Below are 27,350 nucleotides of genomic sequence, written 5' to 3'. Positions count from 1 at the left end.
GCAGCAGAGCCTGACCCAGCCTGCAGGGCTCACAACAGTGATTGTCCCCTTCTATTCCTCCCAAAACTGAAAGCAAGGCTGACTGGTTTGGTTTTTTTTTTGTTTGTTTGTTTGTTTTTTGTTTGTTTGTTTGTTTTTTTTGAAAGGAGCCACAATCTAAGTTTCCCTTTTAAAAAAACCCCCAAACTAAATAAGGGAGTAACTAAAAAAGCATTTCTGGATGTATTTCAGCAGTGGGTTTTATGAGAGTTGACAGCTCCATGAGGATACCCATGATGTGTGTTCCAGGAGCTCACAGCACAGGTCACGGAGAGCTCCGATCTCCTGGAGCCTCCAGGCACGAGTGATCCCACTGGCCATGCTGAGCTCCACAGTGGATGGGCCAGTGCTTGGCATTCACTGACACCTGAACAAATATTTCTTTGGGATTTCCTAAAGCAAGGGTTAGGTGAACTCAGTGCTGACAGAAAAGCACCAGCAGCAAACACAGAGGGTGCAGGGCTCTGTTTCAGCGGCAGAAGATGTAGAGGACCTGCCTGGCATAACCAGCTTCTGGCATTCCTATCCACCTCCCTGCTGGGGTTTAACAGGGGAAAATATTTCTACAGAGCAGGAAGCTGCCCAGAGCACCCACTGCTGTGCCTGTGGAGCCATCAGTAAAAGGAGTACGTGAGTGCTGTGTGCATCTCCCTGCTGCTGACTCCTGAACCTTCCCCAAAGCCCAGCTACAACTTCTGGGCACGGATAACCAAACAGATCAAAGAGGACAAATGAAAGTCTTTGCTTACATGATAACTAGTCAAATTCTCTGCAGCATGTCACTAATCCTCCACGGCAGCCTTAGAACTTACGTGGCCCCCTTGATTTTCCAGAGAAGATGCCACACCTCAGGGATGCTGCATGAAACCCACCAAGCTCCAGCACCCCTGTGGCAAACAGGTCCTTCAGCAATAACAACCTTTGAAGAGATTAAGAGGAAGTTTCCCAGCTGTGGCTGCTGGGCTTAGGACTTACATAAGTGGTGAAAATCCTCTCCTCGGGCCTGATGTGTCTCCGGATTTCGCACTCGTTTGGCTGCAGGACCGTGATCCCATCATCAGAAAAGACATAGAACATATTCCCCACGCTCAGGCCTTGAAGGGGCACAAAGTAAAAGGAGTGGGATTTTTGTTGGTATGTACCCATAGCTGTCAGGACTTCAAGAACTCCCCTTCCTCCCCCAGCAAACAAAACCGGCCTTACATAAAAGTCGGTTGCTTGGATGCAGTCGGTGCATTCACAAAATCAAATTTCATGTCACAACGAGGGCTTCGAGGAGTGAAGAGGTACAGACACATTCAAAAATGCATTGCCTTGGTGGCAGGGGTTGTGCCCAAATAACTGTGGTCAGGTCTTGGAAACAGTTCCCAAAGCAGGGTCTGATCACAAGCCCCCCCCTCTATTGCACTGCTAACTCCCTCAGATCATCAGTCTGTTTTTTTTTCCTATGATTTCATCAAAACCAGATTGATAATAATTTGAGAACGGAAAGAAAAGCTTTAGTTAAAATTAATCTAAAGGTAATCCTGTTCCAGGCAACCTGACCTCTTGTAACTGCCATGCAAAGTGTAAGTGCTCATCAGCATCTGTTCCATGAATGAAAATATACAGATTTTCCCATTTTCTTAAACTATCTGGATGAACTAACTACAGCCACCAAAATAAATACATTTTTGAAATCTTGCAAAGTGTAATTCACAAATGTGGAGTAGTTCAGCATCACAACAGCACTCATTTATCCAACTGGGGCATTCCAGGGAGATTTGGAAAACTGGCTGATGGTCATTGCTTTGCTGTTAGGAGATTGTATTTTATCGCTTCTGTCATGCAGGAACAACTTAAAACACTGACAATTTGGTTGTTCTTCAGCTACATGCAGTTGCAGCAATGAGTATGCTTAAGAAATATTCAGGATCTTTTCACTCTAGTTCCAAAGATCCAAGCATCATTCCATCTTTTTTCATACCACCACTAGTAAGTGTTTGCAATGACCACTGTCACCCCAGTAGTGTCACCCAGTAGTTATCTGCCAACAGAATTGTGGTGCTATAATTTGTAATCTATAATTAATTTCATGGAGAAATAAGGTCCTGGTTCTGTGGAACAGTGTTAAAAATTCCCTTGGCTGGTCCTGTGGTGGCATCCTTAAATGTGATGCCACAGTGAGAGATCATGCATGTAGGGGAAAAGCTACCAAAATTCCATGAGAACTAAGTTATTTTATGGACTAAGGGTTAATTTTGTTCCCAGTGGATTGGTCAAACATTTCATTTGGGCACTTTGGACCAAAACCTGCCCTCCCAGCACACACACAACTCCCACCTGCCTCAGTGGGGTTTGAGTGAACACATCAGAGGGCAGAGTTTGACCCTGGCCTGGAAGGAGTGCACACATTCCACGAGTAAAGGATTTTAATCCTAAGAAGTGGAAACAGGCAGGCAATCAATTATGACCACTGTGAAGATGCTCATTATTATTATTTTCATGCACAACAGTAGTGTGATTTTGTAATGATGATCCCATTACAATGAGGGTGTATTTAAGAAGTAAGACCTTAATTACCCACAAAAATACTTTGATAATAATTTTACCCCAGCAGGTTTAGAGTCTTGACTTGGCAAGCCCCATCACTTATTTTACAGTAAAATGAGCCCAAGTTTTTCTGCTGACTGATTAAAATATGCTACAAATTACTGAGAGCATTGAGTTACTCTCTTTTTTTTTAAAGCTTATCAATTTAAATTATTTTTGTTTTAGAGATTGATCTTCACACTGATTTTTAGACCAAGCAGGTTTTTTACTAGACAAGGTAAGTGCTTTACTGTGACTTATGAAGCATTTTCTAAATCTGGATTGGGCTACATCCTAAACAATCTCATGGACACCAGTAAAACAGACTCCACTCCTGATTCTACTGCTGCAACTCCTTGGTCCAGGGGATTATTTCAGTCCACAGGTGGGCAGTGGGGTATTTTGTGTTATTTATACCAGTGAGGCAGGTACTAGATTGGGAACTGGGGCACTAATGAGGAGGGGTTTTCTCTTTTTCAGGTTGGATGGCACAACCAGTTTGAAAGGCAGAGGGAAAGGCAACACACCTCACCTGTATAGCAAATTCATTTCTAATGGAATGGAAAGAATATATGAAAATGTGAAAACAAAAATACCATCCCTGTCTCCCAGCCTTCTCTGTGCCAAGATTCCACATGCTAAAGTTTGTTCTTTGTCTGGACTGAACGTGCTCACCAAGTACCACAGAACAACACAGGCAGGGGAATAAACCTGCTCTACAGGTACTGAATTGTTTGGGAACATCAATAGTAAATCTGCTTTTACTGCCCCTGTTTTACCTCTACATGGCTCATACTTTTATTTAAAATGTGCAAGGCTGATAAGCAGTAAGTCCATATTGTTTAGCAAAACTATAATAAGACTTTCTGCAACCAACTTCTGAGCTGTTCTTTAAATACTCTTGTACTTCTGCATCTGGTAGGGTTACCCAACTGCTTTCTTTAAAAAAGGAGCAGAAGGGATGCAGCACATAAACAGCCACGCTGCATCCTGCAGGAGATGCTGGACTGATTGGAAGCCCCAGAGGTTTCATTTCCCATCTGCCTCAAATGCAGCTGGCAGATCTAAGAACTGGCTGACCCCTGAACTTCAGCCCCAGCCTCTTCCTCCAGTGGGTGGATACCCTGCCCACAACCCTGCAGGAGCCTGAGGCCATGGAGTCCCCATCCACATCCCGTGGTTCCACATCCCCAGAGGCAGATGGACAATCTGTGAGAGCCCCCTGGGCCATTGCACGAGGCACCTCACTGGCTGCTTTGGGAATTATGGCAGCACCAGCATGCACAAACCCAGGTCATTTTTCATTTCAAGGGCCTCCATAATATCTTCGGGTCAATTAGCTGCTTAGGACGGTTTAGTTTTTCTAATTTGGCCTCCAAGATACACAGATGTTGACCTTGTGCAGGGCCCACTATAAATTTGATCAAACTAGAGATCTTAACTGCCAATTAAAACAAGGAGAAATGGGGCAACCTTTACCCTGCATTGATTTAACGGGGAGAGGGAAAACCTGTTGTGATTTAGGGTTTTTTTTTTTTGTCTGTTAGTCAAGAACACAATTTCTGCTGCTCACCTAGAACTCATCAATACATGCTACTGAAAAGGAAGAGCTTGAATTGCTTGCTTAAAAATGCAGTGTATTGAATTTATGCCTTACTTGTTCAATTATGGTAATTTGGGAGCACTTCTGATACTTGTGTCATCACTAATGCAGCTTCAGAATCTCAGGCTACTCACATTTGTGGCAGTATATATAAAATTCATATTTTTATATATTTTATGATCATCTGTTATTTCAGAGTGGGAAAATGCAAGTTATAGGTAGGAAGAGACATCTCTTATTTGAATAACTTAGCTTTTAAATGTCTGGTCTGTACTTAATCTGGTAACTGTGAAAGTTGACAGGGTTAGTGGTAAGTCAGTGGAGAATGGCCCATCATGGAATTATTAAAGCAGACAAGCACATTATCACTACAACAAAAGAACTTTACTGCAGTACCTTCCTCTCGCCACAGTATGTTTGCAACTGCAGCATCAGAATATTGGGGAAGCCAGAAAATAACCAGGAAAAGGAAAAAAAACAACAACAAAACAATGTCAAAACTTTCATTGTAGCAAGTAACTGAATCAATACTCATGTTTACATGAACTGTTTAACTGGTGAAAACTTCGTCACATTCATTCAAATAAAGTATCAGGAAAGACAGAGAGTTCTATGATTCTGTGGTTCTAAAGACCTTTGCCCCTCTAGAGACAATTCAGAAACTCTGTCATGGAGAAAGTCCTCCCTGGAATGAAGGGGACTGCAGCCTGTGCAAAGATCAGTGATCTTTGAGACCACTGTCACCTCCAAATGCAGCTGCAGGTGCAGCACAGGCTGGGATTTTCTGTGCAGGTTCCACAAGGAAACATGACATGGAATTACTGAATCACTGAGATTGGAAAACCCCTCGAAGATCATCGAGTCCAAACCATTGGCCCAGCACTGCCAGGCCCACCAGCATCTTTCAGAAGAAGCCTGAGACTGGCAGCTACAGCAGCTTGGCTGCATTTTTTCTTGGATCTTCAGGCAACTACATTCTCTTTCAGAATTCAGATACACTTTGAAAGTACACCTGCATCTGAATTTCTGTTAAAGACAGAGCCAATTATTTCTCAACATACTGTAATTTCCTTTGCTCCAGTATTCAAGGGAAAAAGACCAATACTAAAAAGAGTACATAAATCTAGTTAATGAAGAATAGAATATATTTTCCAAAGATTCTCCACAAGAGCCTATATTTATGGGTAACTTTCTTTCCAATTTTTGCTCTATATTAACAGCCAGAAAAGAGGCAAAAATCCCATTTGCACCTAGACTTTTAGTATCACCATAAACCCAGGCAATCTCCCAAGTAATTAGGATGGCAGAATTAGGAAGGATCAGGCCTGTGGGAGCTCTTCCACTGGGGCAACTAATCACCCCCTTCAGTGCTTGTGTTTTGGGGACAGTGGGGTCACAATAACACTGCCACGCTCCTCCAGGGGACGTGAGGGAAGAATATTTGTCTTTGAAGTGGAAGATAATTTCACACTGAGGGGAAACCTGTTTTGCTGGTTAGTGATGTAAAAACAGGTAAAATAAATAATTTATTCACGACATTTTTCAAACATCTAAATATTTGAGAGCTTCGACTGGTAACTGGCTTCAAAAGAAGAAGTCTTGTACAGAAATCAATGAGATTTATAGAATTTGACAAAGTACTACATTTTGGATTCTCTGATATCCAAAATTATTGCCAATTTGTTGCTCTAATAAAGCTGTTACCCATCCCACGCTCAGTGTACTTCTGGCACACGAAAGGCACTGCTGTCCTGGACAAGATTGTACCTTCTCTACATGATTCCTGCCCAAAAAAGCATCCAATCCTCTGATCAAAGTGCAGCCACAACTGTCATTACCCCATGGAACAGGCCAACAAACTGCATGCAAGGGCCTGAGCTAATAAATTACATGTATACCGTCACATTTGTATACCCTTTAAAGAAATAAATGCAGGGAAAATGAAGCTTACGGGTCTTCCTTGCTGAATCTTCGATGAAAAGGGAGGATATGTCCTCGTCCACTCCCACCTCGTTTTTGGCAATGCAGGTGTAGGCTCCGGTGTCCTCGTAGCGAACGCTGCTGATGTGAAGTTCGCTCCCATTTGCTGTAAGAAAGGCACTCATTAACAGAGGTCCTCACTGCTGCTAATTGCTGTTCCTGCCCTTAATTGCCTTCCATCGCCACAGCCACCCTGGGTGGCTCCACAGGGAGGCTTCCCCCTGTTTCCCCATGTGGAACTACAGCTTTCTGGGGATTCTCACGATGTTCTGCTTCTTTCCTTTAGCACACACACACTCCACACCAGAAAAGAACAAAGAACAATCCCGAGAGCCAACAATAAATTACATTTCATTTATCTCCTCTTCCTGTTAAAAAAAATGCTTTGGCTTTAGTGAAGAAAAAAAAAAAAATAACTTCAAATTTGCAAACTGTTTTTTATCAGATCACCAAAAACTTTGGTTTGGGAGGTATCTCTCTACAGTTCTTCCCACCATTGTGCTTTCTGTAGTGGGACCGTTGCCTAAAACCTCTGAAAGATGTTGAGTTACCACACCCAATATGCAGGGATATCAGTGTTGCCCACACTGGCTGAGGGCTGATGTATTGGGGGGGTGTTAATACCTTCACACAGAAAATTGCAAATAAGTCTTTTTTGCCTTTTGCTGTGTCTGGTGCCCCCTCATTTGCACAGGGACCCACGGGAGATGAGACCAATTCCTTCAGCAGAGCCCAGCCTGAGTCTCTGCCCACCTGCATCCAGTGTGGGCTTGGACCTGAACAAACAATTTAATGGGTTTCTCTTCAAATAATTTCATGCCTTTCTCTTGTGATGTGCTGTACCCAAGCAGCGAGGCAGTGGAGGAGCAGGCGGGCTGCCTTTGAACAGAACGCCTTCCCCACTTACATCGATCAATACTGCCTTTCCCCAGAAATTCACAGGAGAAAGAGATAAAAAGAAAGAACAGGGGCTTTGTAACACGATTTCCAGCAACTGTGGCTTAGCAGGGTACAAGAACTTCTGGTTTAAAGAGCAAAATAATCCTCCTTAATCCCCGTCTACAACACTTTAATTAATCCAAACCCTGCCCTTACCGAGGAGCGAGAGCTGCTTGGACAGTTTGGGCGCGACGTCGATGCCGTTCTTCAGCCAGCTGATGCGGGGGTTAGGGATGCCTTCGGCGTGGCACCTGAGGCTGGCAGACACGCCGGGCTCCTGCGCCTGCGTCTCGGGGTACACGCGGATCACGGGAGGCACTGCGGGAAACCAGGAACGGGGGACCTGAAACCCCCGCCGGTGCCACCCCGTGGGGCTGCAGAGAGCCCTGAGCCACAGCCGGGCACACAAACGATGGTATGGCCTCCTGTGCCAGCTGCAGGAATGATCCCTCACAGCTCAGCCTGGGGGCACGACACACAAAACCATTTCCAAACACTGGCACCGGGTGCCCAGAGAAGCTGTGGCTGCCCCAGCCCTGCAAGTGTCCCAGTCCAGGTTGGAGCAAGCTGGGCCAGTGGAAGGTGGAATGAGATGGTCTCCAAGGTCCCTCCCAACCCAAACCATTCTGTTATCCTTTGATTCCGGAACAGAAAATTAAACTTACACACCAACGCCAGGGAGCAACTCAGAGATCCAGTTTTGTATTTGGACCCCTCTTGCTTGTTCTTGCCTTCATGAAGTGACTGATCAAACTTAATAGCTGGATTAAAACCTAAGGTGGGTACTCACTATTTAAAAATTGCAGGGTAAACTCCAAATCTTCACTGAGTCTAGTAAGGAAGGAATTGGAGGTTTTGCCCATTAGAAGTAGTCTAATATTCAGTATTTTAATTGAATATCCATCAGGAAGTAGCCTGTAGATTTACCTCCTCTTTTTCTGAACAGATGAAGTGTTTATCAATTACTTCTTTTCACTGAGAGGTTTTCAAAAAGTGACTTACCTCGTTTCAGGAAGGCCCCTCTGAATCATTTAATATACTCAATTGGCAGAACCACTAATTATATTACAATTTCAGAGATGCTCATTGATTTTCAATCATGTTGCCTCCACTGCTCAAACCAACAAGGCTTAATACCACCCATTAACTCTTTCTTACCAATTTACTCCCATACTTCAAAAAGAATTTGCAGTATCGCAACACCAGTGAGACTCTTTCACCTCAAGGGACAAATGAAAGGAGGTGTGAGGATGTGCCATGGTTGATGGTGTTTGTGTTTCATAATGAAGGGGGTCAACTTTTCCCCCAAATTAGGAGATTTTGGGGCTCCTGATGTAGCTATCAAAAGCTGGATAGTTTTGTTAAACCATGGCCAGACTACAATGAGGATGTGATATTTTTTGGGGGGGCCAAATTCTGCCCCAAGGAAAATGAACCACTGCTGCTGGCACTGGTGGAGGACAGAGGAAAATTTGTGGGTTGTGTTTTTTTTTTTTTTTTTTTTTAAGAAAGTCTGAATGAGTTAATAACAAACTTCTTCTGGAAATCACTGGCTTAACGCATCAAACTCAGTGCTCTGTTTCTGTATAGTAAATCAATAGGCTCCAGGATTATCAAAATTAAATTATCTTAACAGTTGCTTTAGAATAAAACAAAATCTGGGTTTGCAGCTTGTTATGTGTCTACATATCCATATGGGGATAGTTTAAATAAATACCTTCTCTAGCACACACTTTCCATCTTCCTATTTCTATTTTTTATGGGTCTTACCACAGAGAGAGATTTTACTTCTGTCTTCTCCACCAACTGCCAAGCACCAACCAGAGCTGAGCTGTCAGCTTGGAAGGAAATCCAAGGGGAAGGAGAGCAGGGGAAGGGACCTGCTGCTGGAGATGCTGGTGGCTGTTGGAGCCATCCCTGTGTTTATTTGAGACACAGTGCCCAAGCAATTCCAGGGAATAAGACTGAGAGTCATTTCATCAGTACCTTAGAAAATGAACTTAAATTTCTTGAGTCAGTGTCTCCAGGCACGACAGGATAAAGACAGTAATTTTTGTCCACTCTGGCAGAATTTTACGAAGGTCCTGCACTCAATGCTTGTCTCACCTATTACTTGCTTGCTACTAGTAACATTTTTTTGAATGAAAGGATTTACTAACTGAGGTGCACTGAAAGCCCACGAGATTCATTCAGACTCACAGCTGGAAGGTGCTGGGTCTCCTGTAAAAGCAGAGGAAAAAAATTTACAACATCCAGGGAGGTCAGGTGCCCAAATCCTGGTGAAACCAATCGATTTGGCTGAGATCCCACATGGCCAAAGGCATCAGAGCAATCTCACTCCAAGCTTAGTGTCTCCTTCTCACCTGCCAGCTCTCAGAGACAGAGCCCATCCCAGTCATCACCAGTTCAATGCTCTCAAAGCCAGTGGGGGGTGATATTTTCTTGTCATTGTTTGCTTTGGGCTTTCCTGTCCATCTGGGCTCTCGTGCCAGTGCTCCCCATGATGGTCACAACCATTGGGATCCCCAGAATTAGGGCACTCCTTCACCAAACAGGTTTTTGCCTCACACCTTGATAGTCTGCCCGTGACTAATCCACCTATTTTACCTGCAGGGCTGAAAACACAATAGATTTATAATGCAAAGGGTAGCTCAGAGGTCCTAGACACCGAATCAATGCTCTGCATGAAAATTAGCTTACCTTAAAATTATAGCAAGGTGTCTTTTCAAGAGTGATTAGTAAGGGAACTGGGGTTTTTTCATCTACAAAAAAAGGTGTGTTGCACCTCCATTCCTGCTCTCTTACCATTTTCCTGCTCCTTCTACTTTTAAACTTTTTATTTTTTTCTCCCTTGTCTTACCTATTTCACTGCCCAGGTAAATTATTGCATGCAAATGCCTTGTGATAACAGCAAACTGCAGAATGCATTTTTATTTTCCCTGCTACAAATTAATACATACCAAGTAAGCACATTTTACTTTAAACTTGCAAAGATCTCAGCTCCAGACTTTAGGATATATGGATTACCCTTTGCTTTTTCCCCTCGGTGGATATATATCATTGCTAACCATTACTGTGTCTGCAGCCAAGGGCAATATAAAAATGCCATTATCTTAAGCAAAGTAGGAAAAAAGAGGCATTGAAACAAGCAGGAGATTGGGTAGATTGCCTGTTACTGCATACTGAGCAGCCCCTCCGTCGTGAGCAGCCCAATCCATCCCACTAAAGCGGCTCAGGTGATAAAGCACACGATGAGCACAGATGGTGGCACCAAGGCCCACAGACACCCATTGCTGCTGCAGGAGCTGAACACTCCAGGGTGTAGGAACAATTAACAGATTAGTCGTTTACTGGAGAGGTTTTACTCTCTCCGTTTATGACCTGAAAGGAGTTTGCAGCATTGGGGGGTTTTCTCTTGAACAGCCACCCCAACAAAACATCCGTGTTCACAACCCCTCCCTGCTGCTGCAAAACATGTCCTATTGGACCCTTATCACTGGGCTGAGGATCAAATGGCTTTTTAAAATCGTTCTCAAGGAATACAATATTCTGATTTATGCTGATGTTTTCCTGAGTGCAAGGACCAAGGAAAATGATGCCCTACACTCAGCAGTCTCTTGATTTGCAAACTATCAATTTTCATAGTTGATTACAATTTTATGAGATTCTTTATCCTCAGCAACTCTTTTTTCCTCTTGAAAGTGATAAATTGCTTTTCCTCCCTACAGTTAGTGTATGCTGTACACATTTCCCAAGCAATATCCATACGTAGGAGAGAACATAATTTTCCTACTGTTCTTGGCTTCTCCTGATCAAAGATACCAGCACACAAAATGAATTTTTCATTCTTAAACTGCTTAAACACTGCCTTTCAGCATTTTCTTTTCTTCCAAAAACATTAGGGGCCAGATGTATAAATACACTGACTTAAATTTTACCACTAACTGTGAATGCCAAGATTGATGAGCTCAACACAAACCACCCACATCAAAACAGGCTGCATTTCACGGGTGCTCCCTTGCCCAGATGTGAGCCAGTGGTTTGGGGCACTCATCTGGTGGTCCTCACATTTTCTGCCTCCCAGGATTCTCATCTCTGCTTGTCAAAATGAGCACTGGACCTACCCATGTTATTTGGGACATCCTGAAGCGGCTGATGCAAAGGGAGTTCCTGCAAAGCAACGAGCAGTTGAGCACTAGCAGAGCTCCAAATCCCAGGAACTTCTGATGTCGTCAAAATTGGGCTGCAAAATTTCTATTTAAGCTTATATTTCCTAACTTTCTATATCCCTTAATCAATGCAAAAGCCAGTGTTATGTTCTAAAAAGAGGCAAAGCAGAAAGCAGGCTAAAGAGAATACAGTATGTTCAATAAAAGCATATCAAGAGAGCACATAGAACTAGGATCAGATTCTTTTGTAAGCTGGACTGGTGGGTGTCAGTGGGAACAGCAAGACAGAGCCCAGGAAGTACAAAAAGGATCCAAGGACACTGGGAGAGTTATTGCAGCTTTGAAAACACTGAATTCACTGAAAAACAGCCTAAAAGTTTGGAACTGTCTGTACAGACACAGTGAGCTTGGGAAGGGTTGGGGAGAAACCCTTTTACTTCCAGTCGGTTCTTCCTTCTCTATTCTTTCCCAACAGACAAATTTGGGAGCTGTCAAAAAAAAAAAATCTGACAACTTTTTTTTTTCTGATAATTTTTTTTGTGGAATAAAAAACCCCCCGTGTTTTTGATGGTAAAAGTAGATCAGTGCCTCCCCAGAGGAGACAGGAGAGCAGATACACCCGAGCTCTGGCTGACTTAGTTCTGTCACATTCTCTTACTGTTCTAGTCCAGCACAGGGAAGCAACAAAACCCCTCCTGTGTTGAAGATGGAGTTTTCAGTTTGATACAGACTGACAGAGACAAGCCCCAGCGCTGAACAGAGCCCATCAACCACACTTAGAGTCTCAGCATCTTCACTCTATTCAGTTTGGCTCAGTTTCTTCCCCTCTACTCCTGTCAAGAAAAATTCCTCAATTTGTCCTTTAAGTTATCGAAAACTGAGGCTTCCCTGCAGAGGGCTCTGCCTTGGGAACCCCCTGATGCATCTGAAATCCAGCAAGGCTGTCCTGCCATAAGGGCTGTCACCCCAGCATCAGCTGCTGGACACAGGCAGAAAAGGAGAGAATTTAGTGATGAGGGCAGCCAGCCAGCCACATCAAGAACTGCAAAAACCTGGCTTTGAAAAGCCTAATGGCACACACAGGAATATCAGATGCTGTAAGACAAAGATTCCTAGACCCTGCAGTGTTTTCTAGCAAGCCTGGGTTGATACTAGAATGCATAGCATTTTATTCAGTATTTAGTGACTGTATAGCAACATTAAAAAGCCAACATGAAAAGTGTGGTTTGGTTTTTTTTTTTTTTTTTTTGTATAAAAGCATTTCTCTATCGGTAAGAAAACCCCCCGTGCAGCTGTGGTGTGAAACTTCCACTTAAAAAGAAAATGTGATCTTTCAACAACAAGTTAAATCTAAGTGGCAGGCATGAGTATGGAACAGCTCACCCCCTCCCCACGCTCCATCCAGCATTCCTCTCATTCTGGTTTTAGTTTCAAAGCCTTTGGGCCTTCTATTCTCAGTGATGATAAAGTCTACATTGTTGTCTGCCAACTAAACTCCATTCAGGCCTCATAATACATCACATAATAGACACGGGATTAAGTTGTTAGCTGGCTTTTCTTTCAACTGCCATTCATCAAACAAATAGCACTTTGAGGAAGGAAACCTATTTTCCCAGCTGCAGCCTGCACAATTTAGTTACCCACATTGCTGAGATTTACAGTTTACTCTCTCAAAAGATGACAAATTCTTATGTAGAGACATTAAGTCAGTTTTCATTCAAATCAACCGGGTGCCTGGTGCTCCCCTCCAGGTCCTCGCTGGGTGGGGGAGCACTTACATCACCACACCTGGTTTTAACTTCAAACTGAACCTCAAGTCCACCGTGGCTCTTCTTAAAATCCATAAATACCCCTTTCTACTGTCCCTCCTCTCACTGTTACCCTGTGTACAACCACCTGCTCTTACCAGTTGAAAGCTCTCCTTTGAGCATGACTGCACACATCTGGAGAAAGGGCTAAATATTAATTTTCCTTATATTTCCTCTAATGAAGTTACTGAACTTTCCTTAAATATAAACACTTTCATAGCAGAGTATGTCAAAATCTACCCACAGTTAGCAATGGGTGCCCCAGTCTCCTGTTCTGGAAATACTGCTGGGCATGTTAGCACGTGGAAACAGGGGTTTAAAGTTGGAAAACCATCTTGCTGCTGGGGAGGTGGATACTCCGTGGGCTGCTCCCTCGATGAAATGCTGGTTTAATCTGATGTAATTTTAAACTAAATCCGACTGACTGAGTTTGAGGTCAGGAGAAAGATAGCCAGAGCCTCCATACACATTCCACCAGGCACAAATGTGGGCCAGGGGACGGAGGTGAACGAGGATGCTGGAATATGGCCCGTGTGATCCTCTCACCCGTAAAATGGTTTGCCCTCATTTTGCAACCCAGTGGGCCAGTGTAAATTAGCCCTCAGTGAACCAAGCTGAGTACAGCAGGGCAATAATCTGATACAGAGCTGGGAGTTGGATGGCTCGTTTTGGAAGCATTGCTGTGTTTGTATAACATATTCTGGGCTATTTCGCCCAACAGAAAGGATTTTCTGGAAGAAGCTGTTATTGAGGCAACACTTCTGTTGACAAAAGTAGTAATTAGTTTAAGAGACGCTTTGAAACACCGCTCTGAAGTCTGTGGAAGTGCCAGTGACAGCTTGTTTGACAGTGAGGATCCCTGCTGGAGCCCAGGTAATTCCACCCAGCCCCCCTGGCACTTTTCTTTCTGGCTGCCTGTGTGCTGTGAGTGAGCCCTGAGCTGGTTTGCTCGGGCGCAGAGAATTTGGGCCCTGGCTTTAAACACCTCTGGGTGAACGAGGCTAACACACAACTTCTCTTAGGGAAGGTTTTCATGGAACACATGCCATTTACTAACCATTCACCTGAAGGATGTGGGTCTGATACAGCTCCTCGTAGCCGTAGGCATGGCAGGTGTAATTGCCCACGTGAACAGTTGTTACCTTGGTGATGTAGAGGGAATCATCTTCTCCAAAATCCTGTACGGAACAGAACACAGGGAAGGTGCCTTATTATTTAGTAACAATATTTTAAACACCACGTGAATGGAGACTACCTGTTCAGAGGGTTTGATGGCATCACAGCCTGGGGACACAGCTTGAGCTCTGAACAGTAGGTTTTAAAGTTCATGAATCAACAGGCAGGGAGGAAATGAGCAGCGATTTAAGAGCAAGGAAAGCAACTCATCTGAGAACACAAACTTTTGTGCTGCTTGCTAACAAGGTGCTCTTTGCACATAAAAAAGATGGCAAGCTCCTGCTGTTTAATTTATGGGGGAATCCAATATCTACCTGTAACCTCAGATGCATAAAACGCTAATTTTTGGGTGGGTTCAGAGTTCCTTTATCTGTGCTGGTTCTTAGGAAAGGCACTGCAGCCTCGAGACTTTATGAGAAAGAAATGAAGCTGTTTGTCACTTATCTCAGACAATATCCCAGGCGGGAGACAAGGAAGTAGACAAAAAGTCTTTTCTCAAACAAACCTGCTTAGATCTGTAAATGTTTAACAAGTATCTTCCTTCATCCCCTTCATCTTCCTAGATCTGCTCTTGCATTACTTCAATTTTTGATTATGGATGGGGAGGACATGAGTTAGTAGAGATGTTTTGGCACTTGAATACGTTGTACAAGTGCTCTGCTTAGGAATTTATTTCAAGTCATTATTTATTTATTTACTTCAATATTTATGTATCAAATTCCAGCTAACAGAACCACAGCACTGATGGGTATGTTAAGCAGCTTCTCTGCTGCACCCATGGCAGCTCCAACACAAAGTCATAGAATCACAGAATATGGTGAGTTGGAAGGACCCATCAAGATCATCGAGTCCAGCTTCTGGCCTTGCACAGGACACCCCAAGAGTCACACCCCGTGCCTGAGAGCGTTGTCCAAACACTCCTGCAGCTCTGGCGGCCTTGGGGCTGTGCCCACTGCCCTGGGGAGCCTGTTCAGTGCCAACCACCCTCTGGGGGAAGAACCTTTCCCTGAGATCCACCCTGAGCCTGCCCTGACACAGCTCCAGCCGTTTCCCTGAGTCCTGTCACTGCTCTTGAGAGTGAAGAGATCTGTACCTGTCCCTCCACCTCCCCTCGTGAGGATGGAGAAGGAACCACCCCCATCCGCTGCTGCTGCCAACGCCTGGCAGGTGCTCAGAAATAACAAGCAGCAGTTGTTTGATCACCGGATGGGCTGATTTCTAAACCAACACCATTTGGGGCTCCTTCCATCTCACATCTCCTGCCTCTTCAGGGTGCACCTGCTTTGCAGTTTGAAGCTTTCCTTCCCAGCCACCACCCTTTGAACGTTTTTGGAAGGAAGTTGCGGTTCTGCAGCCGACGTGAGATGCCAGCTGGCACCTTCAGGAGAAGTACAAAGGAGCCCACCTCTTGCAGTATGGATTGATCTGGCACTACTTCTGCCGGCTCCTGAATCTCCTCCAAACCCTTCTGTCTGGCACTAGAGAAGCGTCTTCGTGCCTCTCCTCTCAGTGGCAGGTCAGCACTGGCAGGGGGGAGGGAATTTTGAGAACCTGCCTAGTTTTTAGACATGCTTTAAGGCACATTTCGAGTGAACCCTGAGAAATATGGAGCTTACCAGAAGGACAATAACCCTTCCCAAAGCACAGACCCTCACCTGAGAAGACACAGACATAACCATAACCTGGCTCTGCTGGCAAACAGATCAACAATTACAAAGAATCAGAGTAAATCCACAGACGATCTGAAATCCATTATCTGTCATCAAAAGCATCTCAGATATTATTGGCACCTTGGTGTCAGGCAGATTTAGCATCTACACTATGGGATAAGCTGGTTAAGCTACCCAAGACATTATTACAAATATCTACTCAAAAATCCCCATTTCAAGCATTTGCCTGTTTTCTGGTCAGTTAGATCTTCCCTGAAGGAAGCAAAGATGCATGAGTAACTGCAAATAGAAAAGATATCAACCCTGTTCAAATGATGCTTGCATGAGATAGAGAAAATGCTTGCACTGGAGGGGACTTAATAACAGTTTTTAAAAGTTAAAAGAAACTCAAATTGAGTTTAGATCAATAAAAGCAGGATGGCTACTTTTATGGAATGATTTATAAGGAGTTGTGGAAAAACAGGACAATAAAATCTTCTCTATTTAAGTATGTTTCTTCCTTTAAGACATCTCAGAAACATATTCTGAGTGCTTGGTTTGTGCTCTGTAATTGTCTTTTTATGGACAATCTGTTTTTTCCAATGCATACAAATGTATTAATATAAGTAAAGACCCTTGCAAAAACAAACAGCTGCAAGACTATGGTATTATTCTCTCCCTCTCCAAATGTGTTTTTCTTGAAAAGAGGGGCTTACATTAGTAAAAACATGGTTTATGACTTCTAAAAAATATTTTCTGATTTCTAGTGCTTAAAGAAAGTTATCAAGGATGATTTAGGTTAACACTGCATCATTTATGTCGGGCACTGAAGGAAATTATCAGCCCTGCATTAGAATCTGCACACACAGTAAATTCATATAAGACTATAGCATTATTAAAAATGAAAAGTGTTAGATGTGGGAAGGAAAAAAGTGATTAAGAGATTAAAGGTTTGATACTGAACCTCTTGTTGCTACAAAAACCAGTCTGAATTCTCTAAGAAATTAATGGCTCTTCTTTGCGTGTGTTTATTGCAGCTCACGGTTCCTCCTCGTGTTTCCCCGTGGATATAATTAGTACATTAGGATTTCACAGCTACATTTTATATCTCTGGCTGCTTTCTTATGCACAAGCACTTTCTGTGTGTATTTCATAAGGGTATATTTGGAAGTGCTGTAAAATCCAAGCCCCAGAGCATAAAAGAAATGATGAGTCTTTGATTCCTGAACAGCCTCTAACTTTGTGTCTTGCACTCGTCCCGGTCAGGAGGGCTGGGGCACAGTGGGAAGCTGGGGGATAGATTTGGGATGTATCTCATCTCCCTCCGTGCTGCCTTGGGGAGGAGCTGCCCAGCTGCCTCTCTGGCCACTGCCAAGAGGGTGTAAATTAACTCTGTTTGCTGGGATGGGGTGAGCAGAGGGAACGGGAAGAATTTACGGTGCCCCTACCCCAACTCCAGTGAACTGGAAAGGCATTTAAATGTGTTGTCCCATGAAAAGGAATAGGCAACCAGGAGAAAAGCAAGAAAAGTAACTTCTGAGACATGGTTTTCCTCACTGACCACTGAAGGTGAATTTTCAGAGTCACAGAATCACGGAATGGGCTGGGTTGGAAGGGATCTCAAAGCCCATCCAGCTCCACCCCCTGCCATGGGCAGGGACACCTTCCACCAGCCCAGGGTGCTCCAAGCCCCATCCAACCTGGCCTTGGACACTTCCAGGGATGGAACTTTCTTGTGAAGAGGAAGAAACAGAAATGATGAAACCAGAGGCAGAACCCATCTAACTCCACAAAGTGATGAACTCTGCATCACAGCAGCCAGATAAGCACAGGGTGTTCATCACCTCTCTTTTATGAATTTCATTATAAAATAATTCTACACATTCTGATAAAAAACCCTCAGAAATCTATGCCTATAATTTCTCATAATTGATAAGGTTGACAAGCGGCAGCTGATAAATTGACTTCTTCAGCAGTTTGTCTCATATTTTCTCTCTCTTTTTCCAATGAAATGTTCTCTGCCCTTTATGAGCTTCTTTCATGCCTTACCCTTCAACTAAAGGACTAATTAAATGACCTTAGAACATATTTTAACTTTTCAAGATTAAAAAAATGTACCACCCTGCCTTTTACATTGATAACAGCTCAGTAATCCATAAAAGATTTTAAAAAATAGTTGCTATTCACACAGTCAATTCCATAAAACAACAAAGCAGATACCAGAAACTGGTTATGTACCTTTTTTTTGGTACTGTACTCCCTTTCCATCACTACTGATTACCCAAGGCATCGGTCTCTCCAAACACAGGATGTTCCATATTCATTTACCCCCTTCCCACTCGAGTGCACTCCCTGGTCACGGGCTCTGCCGGGGCTCGGGGACACCGCGCTTGGAGACACGGAAACATCGACACTGCTTGTGGAACTCTCTCACATTCTGTCCCAAGAGAATCCCAATCTGCCACTGTAACACCGCAAATCTCCTGCTCTGACCCCCAGGAGGGAGCTGGGGGTGAGGAGCCACGTTCACCCTGGGTATGGATCCTGGGCACCCACCACCCACCTTCTTCTGCCTGTTTGCAGATGCTTTTCCATGAGGCTTTCCAACACACCTGGGGGCTGTTCCAACATTTAAACCCTTCCCATTGTTGGCCAACTCTCTTGTTTTCCAGGAAGTTTGGCACTACTGCCATGGGCAGGGACACCTTCCACCTTCCAGCTTGCTCCAAGACCATCCAAACTTCCAAAGGAAGAAAAACACCACCCTGATTTCACAGTCACTAAGATGTATTCACTAGTTCCTATGAGAAAAAAGCTTGCCTGATCCTCAGAGTCCCAGAAATCTCTCTCTCTCTCTGATAATGTTTACAGGATTTTAAAATGAAATGTATCCAAGCATTTAATAAGACTATTATTATTCAAAATCTACAACAATGGCTATCACTTCGGAAACGATTTCTCCTCACTAATCAAATGTCTCTGATCTTTTCTTTACAATAGATTCACGAGTGATTCATATAAAAATAATAAAAACTAAATTAGTCATGGGCTCTTAAATCACTTTCTTTGGTGTTTTTAATAATTCATTTCCAGAGACAAGCTGAGAACTTATGCTTCATTAATATTATTTGTTCTTGGTTTTACACATGCTATCACTTTAGTCATTTACATGGAGAAAAATTCAGCCTTAAGCAAATGCCAGAAAACTATTGCAAACACAGCCTGATGGGACTTTAATTTATCTTTTCTTGTTTTTCTGCTCAAAGAATTTAACACAACATAAGACTTTGCTGGCGAGCCAAAAAAAAAAAGTTCTTGGCTTGAACATATGGAAATGAACTCTTTAGATAGTTGTGTAATTATAATATAGATAAAAAAATGGGTGAGTTTTATATCCTGAGAAACTCAGAGACAACATTACAAGGAAAATCAATGGTAGGTACATGCCTCTAAAAATGCAAGTGGATACAATTTCTGCAATCTTCATTATGGCCAAATGTGAGACTATATATTCTGAAAGTACTGCCAGAAGTCATTTTCCACTTAACCTCTCCTTTAGAGCCTGCAAAGACCTTGAGAAACTCTAAGGAATTTCGTAAACTCTGATTTAGAAGTGAACAAGCTGGGCTCTAAACAATCAGCTCTGTGCCATTCGCTCCCAGCGCTGCAGCACCTGGGTCTGATCATTTCAACAGCCCCAATTCCCACAGCAGGGATCTCATGGGGTCATTCACACGTGATCTTTCTATTAGTTAACAGTGAATCTACATTAAATCACGAGGATATCACCTTCATACAGACTGTTTTAATGCAGAGGGGGGGATCTGAGCCACCAGGGATGTGGTCTGGAGTTGTGCTGTGCCTGGGTGGGCTGTTTTGGGAGAGCAAGGCCAAGCCATCCTACCTGACATCAGCAGAGATGAAGGACCCTGTGTTTCACCAACCTGCTAGAAAAGCTGAGTCTTGAACTTATGATCTAAGGCCAGTTTGAGTTAAAATGCACAGATAAAAATGAAATGAGTAATGAAAGACACGGAAGAGTTTCTGCTCTAGCCACCTGCATTACACTTGGGAATTCACCACATTCTTATCTACCTGTACACCACAATATTTGTTTTCTTATGGTAATCCTCTCTTCTCTGTTGTTTGTGTCTGCTTCTGAGGGAATAACTTATGTTTATAAATTTTATCAATTTCTGTATTTTTCTCTGGAGATAATGTCAAATCATGTGAAACAGTGGCCTGTAAATATTATATAAATACCTTTGACTCCATGAGGAGTTTATTATATTTTCAAATTGAGGAATGCTTGCATATTTGGGAAAACCTATTGCCTGTTCCTAGGAGACAAAAGTATATTATTTTGAAAGATGGCCCATCTGAACCACTTCACTACTTGTAATCAGAAATCAATTTATAGCTATGACAATCTTATCAGTTTCAGCTACATTATAGTTATTTTCTGCGTGAGAAAAGTTGATGTGACTTTTTAAAGTAGAACTGCAAAGGGAATTCTGGATAAGTAATGGATGGGTAATTTATGGAGAAATAATATTTTTAAGCTAAAAGCAATCTTAAATGTTTGCAAGAGAGATCATTTAATTACATGTACCATTAGGATGGCTCTTCTTCAATAGCTGTGTGACAACTCATTAACAGAGCTCCTCACAGACAGGACAAGACAAATTATTACTAGTTGCTTATGAAAGCTTCTGATTAAGAGAGCAATGAAAAATTATTAATATTTTGTTGCCAATCAAGATATCACATAAAAATGATTTAACTAATGCACTTAAACAACCAGGCTTTATAGTAATCTTCAATCTTTCAGTCCTGTGCAAATTTAGGATTATCTAGGTTTTTGCTGGCTGTCTTTGTCACTTCCAGCGTTAATGTGGAACACAGTCATCCTTCTCAGATCACATTTGTCTTGAATCCAGAGAGAATAAAGCCAGGGAGGAACCCCTCAGCAGTGCCTCTCTGTGCTGCTCTCACACCTGGCTGGAAGAATTCTGGTTTTTCCAGACCTGAGCTTTTGTTTTCATCTCATTTCTTGAATTAGCATTTAGAAGAGAAAGAGTTTAATTGAAATATAATACCAGGATTTTTCCAAGTGCGCGACTATCCTGTAGGTCTGTATGTGATTACCGTCGTGCCAAGAGCAGAGAGGATTTTCCTGAAGTTAAAAAGGTACAATTAATCTCCTGTTGCACTTCCAATTAGCCAAATTGCCAACCTTATTGTGAAAAGCAGAAGTGCAATCGAGTTTCTGCTTGAGGCGTACTAAAAGAAAACTGCAGTAATTTAATTAACTGCCTTCCAGTGCATTGGAAGCACGCTGCCTTTACTTCCCTGCTGTCAATGCCTCTAAACAGAGAATTGTTTCATGGGGGTTTCTGTACCCACAAAAGGCTGAAGCTTTGAAGTGTCTGCTGCCGCCCCCCAGCCTGTTGGACACACGTGGCTGCTCCTATTTGCCCGCTGGGTTTTCACACCTCACCTTCTCAAAGCCATCCTACATGGTGGAAGAGGAAGAATAAAAAAATGGTGATCCCCAAATTGTGCCACCTCAAGCAACCAGACCAGAATCCAGGTGGCAGTGATAGATACAGAACATAAAAAAAAAAAAGTTATACAGCTTCATTAAAGATGAAAAAAGGTGTGGAGGCGTTCATTAGACTAAAAAAAGTTGACGTGCAGTAGTAGCAGGAGTTACATGACAAGGTGATAGAGGTCATGAACTGACATGTGAAACATTAAAATTGAAGCATAAATCCTGTTTTTTCTCCCTGTAAGAATCTCAGAGTGCTCTTTTGATAGAGTTTCTCAGTGATATACTAGTTCAAACAGATCAAAAAGGGTTGGTATTTTTTTTTTGCTCTATTACTCCATGGGGGTGTTGAATCATTCAGGAACCAGTGAGCCTATGTGCAAAGACATAACTCTGCCTCTTAACACAGAATAACCAATGAGAAAGAGAATTACTTATAAGCAACCCAGAAATCCACTTGGGCTGGCACTAAATGATGGGAGGATCTGGCATTTCAATCTGAAAATGTACTCAGCATTCTGTTTAAACTAGCAGGACCTGCAAATGAACCCCCACAGCCAAGTGCTATCTGTCCTTCAAGGATGTACTTCTACTCCAGTTCTTGGACTGTCATTTTATGTCCAGTTGCCACAGGAATTGTAATCCATTAAGATTAATCTTACCATAACCAAAATTTCATAAATACAAGTCCCTAGAATCTTCATTATTTTTGGCCAATAAACTCTAAGGCCACTCTTAAGCCTCCATTACATTTCAATGTCCTGCTCAAAGCAGTGACAAGGAATGCACCTTAAAGGATAATACTTGCTTTGATGAAAAGAAAAATATGTTTTGATGGTTTTAATTACTGAGTTTGTGCACACAGTAATCACCTACACACGGTGCACATGATTTTCCTGCTAAGGTACAGTCAACAAATAAAGTAGTGAGATGCTGTGCGCATTTCTGTCCCATGTGCTGTAATTTTCATGGTTTAACGCAGAAGAATAAACCAAAGATTTCTCCCATTTCAGCAATCCTGAATACACAACAATTTAGGGAGCTACAGTATTGACTGTAACAACTCTGAACTGAGTGGTTATCAAATTAACAAGAGCTGAACAAAAATATAAATCAACTCTTGCTGTAGAGTAATTAAAATAAAACCTGATTTACCGTGTACTTTATGCAAAGAGAAATGAAATACAGACCGTATTTTCTGTACACTACTTTCCACTCTCTCCGTAATTAAATGTTATTAAATAAATTACTAAGTTTATACCATCATTCAGGTATTGTCTTTGCCACCAACTATGACGCACAGATCAGACCAGCACCGTGAATTAAAAGAGATTCATCTTCCCTCCCGTGAGGGCATTGCCACACCCCGCCGAATAATCGCATTTTTAAACTCTGCTCCTCAGACACTGCAGCCAAGGAATCAGAGAGGAGTATTGGCTGAAAGGCAAGTGAAAGAGGAGGGAGGGAGATAAAAAAAGTACTATTTGATTTGGAGAGAGGAGAGATTCACTGCCAGCCCCAAATGTTTTGTTTCCCGCTGTCAACGAACGCGTTTCTTGGAACGGGCAAAGACGTCCCTGAGGAGCTGATGGTCTGCAGAGCCGCTCCCCCCTGAGTTTCCAGCTGTGTGGACCACAGGAATGAGCACCCAGGGGTGAAGCCCCAGCTGTGCTGGGTCCCTCAGCACTGAGCTTTGATTTCAGGTGACGTGTCCCGAGCCCCCCTGCCTTCATCCCTCACACAATACTCACACACGCCGAATATCCCGCCAGCTCCCCGTTCCCCACAGCCACGAGGCACAACTCGTGCCCTCTTAACTGTCACCTGCTGGAGGAGGTGACACTGGAGGCCCTGCCCAGACAGCCACACGTACGTTGATGTCCTCCAGGTCGAGGAAGTTGAGGACGACGCCGTTGCGCTTCCAGACGATGGGCGGCCGCAGGGCCCCGCGGATGCCGCACGTCAGGACGGTGCTGAGGCCCACGGTGACGGTGGTGACAGTGACCCTCTGCTCCTCGGGGAGGCTCAGCCGAACCACCTCTGCGAAAGGCACAGGGACAGGAACAGCGTCAAACACCACACAGGGGAGGCTGGGCCTCTTCTCCCCCCGCCTTCATCGCTTTCTCCTTCCAGGAATAACGCGGAAGGATTTCGGCAAGGAGGTGGAATATCTGTGCTCTAAAAAAAACCCTCCATAAACAGTAAGGCCAAATGAGACAAATTGAATCTGCCACAGTCAATCTGGCTGCATCCCTTTGCTGAGGCATCTCCGGGGCAGCTGCGGTGGCCCACCGGCCAGCCCGGCTGACACCGAGCAGTCAGCAACAGGAGCACAGGGGGGGCAAGCTCTCTGGCTTGGCATCATCTGGCTTTGCTTCTCTAGAGCCCTCCTGCCAAGGTCTTCTAAAAAACCACGAGTCACGTTCGTTCCTTGAAGAAGAAGAATTAAGGTCAGACTGCTGTTGTCACTGAAATACCGATAAACCCAGTTTTGAATTGTCCAAACACTGGAAGTCACCAAGCAGGAAATCTTGTTTACCAAAGGCAGCCTCATATGGCATCTGAGATACAGGTGTCCTGAAAAACAAAGCTTTCTTATATTTTATTTAAATTAAAAAAACCCAAACAAGCAAACCAGTTATTTTGACTTCCATGTGCCACACAAAAGAAACTCCTGAGGCAGACCTTACTGAAATCCACACCACCACCTCTTTGGAACCACATCTCCATCATTAAACCCCACACAGGTTCTTCAGGCCACTTCTTGGGAAGATCCCAATGCCATGAGCACTTTCTTCCAGCCCTCTGGAGAAGCGCTGACTTTCAGTGACTCTGAGCACTCATTTTTATCACGTTAGTTCACAGATTAAGATGTGATTTTGCCTTAAAAGTTAACAGCTTTGGTGGGAAAATCTGGCATTCATTTATGGGACTTGTACAATGGAAATGCATGGAATAAAAATGGGAAAAAAAAAAAAAAAAGGTATCTACATTCACAAGCACCACTTTCCACCTCTTCACATATCATCTAATTGAAAAATTGCTTCAACATCTCTTGAGCAGCACATCTCTTAAATCTGTTCGCTAAAAGATACATCCCATATCTGCCAGGAGTGAGCATTTCTACTTCTTTGAATTCTCAGTGCTGTTTTAGGAAGAGTACAAGCTGTTTTAAATAAAAGGTAGCTATAGTTATGATAGATAGGTGGTCAAAAATAGGAGATTTTGACCAACTTGGTGCTAGTTATTTGTTGGCTCCCAGAGGCATTACATGGGCAGGGACAGGTTGCTCCAAGCCCAGCCTGACTCGGCCTTGAACATTCCAGGGATGGTATGTCCATCCCACCACCCCCATCCAGCTTCCTGAAGCATGTAAATAGCACATAGGGGCTAATAATGTAGTTATTTTCTGCATAATAAAGAACTCCCTTTAATGAATAAAATATTTGGAGTGCACTTGACAGGATAAAGAACTGATAATTACAATAATTTGTAGCATGGAGTAGGGCTAATGAGGACATCTTTTCTTGAGGAGAAATGAAATAGAGGGCCATTCATTTACAAGAGAATTGTTTTTTCATCTTACTGCTGTTTCCCTTAATTCCCTGTGCTGTTTTTCATGCTGCCTTGAGCTCCCTGGCTCATGCTGGGCTCCCAGAAGCTCCCTCTTCAGCAACGTTTTTTTGAGTGCTTTGTTGCAGGAGAATTTAAGGCTCCCTGCCCATCTTCCAAACGACTGCTAAAGAGGCTTTGGCTTCTCCTTTTTAGAAGCACGGTAATGAAAAATACATTAACTTTTAATTAAGGAGACACCTTGCACAGCTGCCATTCCTGGATGAACCATATGAGGCCAGGAGATGACTTTTTTATGTTAAAGCATGTAATTAGCACAGACCACTTGAACAACACAAACACACTCCTTTTTAGAGGGTTTCTATGGAGCATATTTGAGAGCATCTTATTACCAGTCCATTTGAGGGACTCCTATTAACATCTAAAAGCCTTCCTACTACTACAGAATTATTTTGTGTGGTTTCAGTTATTGCTTTGTTGTTCTCCACAGAAAAGATTTCCTTAAGCAATCAGGTGTACCTGGGGAGGAAACATGATTCCCTAAGAAGATGGCAGGCTGAGCTTTTTAAAAATCTCTTTAAAAACTCAGTCTTGTACCTAAGTTATAGAGCTTAGACACACTGATGCTATTGCTTTTCGTGTACAAATTATTCAAGTCACCATAATGATTTTTGTCTAGAGCTTCTAGATTAAGTATTGAACACTTTTCATTGTATTTTCAAAAACCTTCAGGAGATAAAAAGGATTTTTACCATGTGTATAAAACTGAACACAACAAATGGACAATATTCAAAGGGGGCTCACTTGCAGAACACAAGCTGGAATGGAATTTGGTCCTAAAATCCAGCAGTTTTCTGTTCATTTGGAAATTCTGCAGGATGATGCATGGAAACCAGCTTTCTGCATTCCAGAGCTCCAACCAGTACCAGTCATTGCTGACCACAGTTATCAAGTTGTGTCAAGCTGGAGTTACACTGCACCTTCACCAGCCCTGCATACTAATGCAGCAGGTATTGCTTGTTGTGCTGGTTTATCGGGGAAATCTTTCTCTCTGCTGTCATTTGCAGCTCGCCAAAGGCAATCATAATTTCCCAATGAAGACATGTATAATTGAGGTCATTACAGGGAGCAACCTGGAACAAACATCTATGGAGAAAACCTCCTTGATATAGTGCCTCGTGGAGATAATTTACATAGTGACGGTGGGTGCCTGCCTTTGCTCGTGCTGCACTCCCTGCACACACAGATCTCACACTTTAAAAAGGGCTTAATATCATTAATTAGATCTCTTCCTTTAAATCTAAAGAAAATATACTTTTTAATGCATTGTTGCCACCTTTAATCATGGTTATAATTGTCCATGGACATCTTGCCTTGCTAAAACAGAATATCACAGAGTCATAGAAAAGTTTGGGGTGGAGGGCACCTTAAAGCTCATTTCATTCAACGCCCTGCCACGGGCAGGGACACCTTCCACCAGCCCAGGTTGCTCCAAGCCTCGTCCAACCTGGCCTTGGACACTTCCAGGGATGGAGCAGCCACAGCTTCTCCGCCCAACCTGTGCCAGGGCCTGCCCACCCTCCCAGGGCACAATTTCTTCCTGACATCTAATCTGCTCTGACTCTGTGTCTGAGATCCTGCTTATGAGATGAGGCAGTGCCTTTTTAATCCTGTAACTCATCCTCAGAGGGGAGAGAACGAATCAAAGCGTACCTTGTTTGATTAACAGGAGAATGACTTTCAAAGCAAGGCTCCAGCACTGATTCTTGCCCCCAAATTAATGCTCCTGAGCGGAGAGACCTGTTGTTTGTGAACTGAGGCATGGGTAACACAGCCCTAAACACATCCTGTTTCTCCAGCAGTGGTTCAAGTCAGGGTTGATTTAATGGGATGGAAACTTTAATGTCTACTTAATTCCCCCAGTCCTGCAGCTGTGTTTATGCACTGCACTGCATTAGTAAAATCTGTTTATTGCCTCATGGCCATGAAGGTCAGTGGTGATTTTAGCATTTGTTTCAACAGATAAAAGAGTTCTCTGGCTGAACACACTCTAAGGTGAGGAGCTCGCTGAATCAAGAAAATAAAAACAATTAATGGATCACAGTTAAAACCAGGATATACCCTTTTTAATTATTTTTTTTTCCCCCCAATAAATTTGATGAGATGTATTTGGCTTTGCATGGAGTTTGGAGAAATTTTAGTCCCTCTTAAAGCTGAGCCAAGTGCAGCTAATTGATTTTAAAATGACCATGTTGGACGTGAGGTGTGTGTCTAAACACATCACTGAAGATG

The 27,350-nt window shown here is 43.1% G+C and overlaps 1 protein-coding gene across 5 annotated transcripts in view; it reads right to left on the bottom strand.

The window, feature by feature from the left end:
- LOC114065708 (follistatin-related protein 4-like) overlaps positions 1-27,350 on the bottom strand; it is a 169,594-nt gene that overhangs the window by 11,562 nt on the left and 130,682 nt on the right. For 4 of the 5 annotated variants that reach the window (XM_027899820.1, XM_027899816.1, XM_027899818.1 and 1 more), the window contains 6 exons: positions 23,359-23,525; positions 14,167-14,287; positions 7,289-7,450; positions 6,165-6,299; positions 4,610-4,636; positions 1,015-1,133 (listed from right to left, as the gene is read on the bottom strand). In XM_027899820.1, the coding sequence (XP_027755621.1) occupies positions 1,015-1,133; positions 4,610-4,636; positions 6,165-6,299; positions 7,289-7,450; positions 14,167-14,287; positions 23,359-23,525 (731 nt within the window). The remainder of the gene's footprint in view (positions 1-1,014; positions 1,134-4,609; positions 4,637-6,164; positions 6,300-7,288; positions 7,451-14,166; positions 14,288-23,358; positions 23,526-27,350) is intronic. The other variant, XM_027899817.1, reaches the window with a different exon arrangement.

This window comes from Empidonax traillii, unplaced genomic scaffold (genome assembly GCF_003031625.1).
Source record: "Empidonax traillii isolate 1590-97213 ecotype Southwest subspecies unplaced genomic scaffold, ASM303162v1 scaffold689:size842923, whole genome shotgun sequence".
Lineage (NCBI taxonomy): Eukaryota > Metazoa > Chordata > Aves > Passeriformes > Tyrannidae > Empidonax > Empidonax traillii.
Note: the sequence above shows the minus strand (reverse complement) of the source record. Positions and strands in the feature narration are given on the sequence as shown.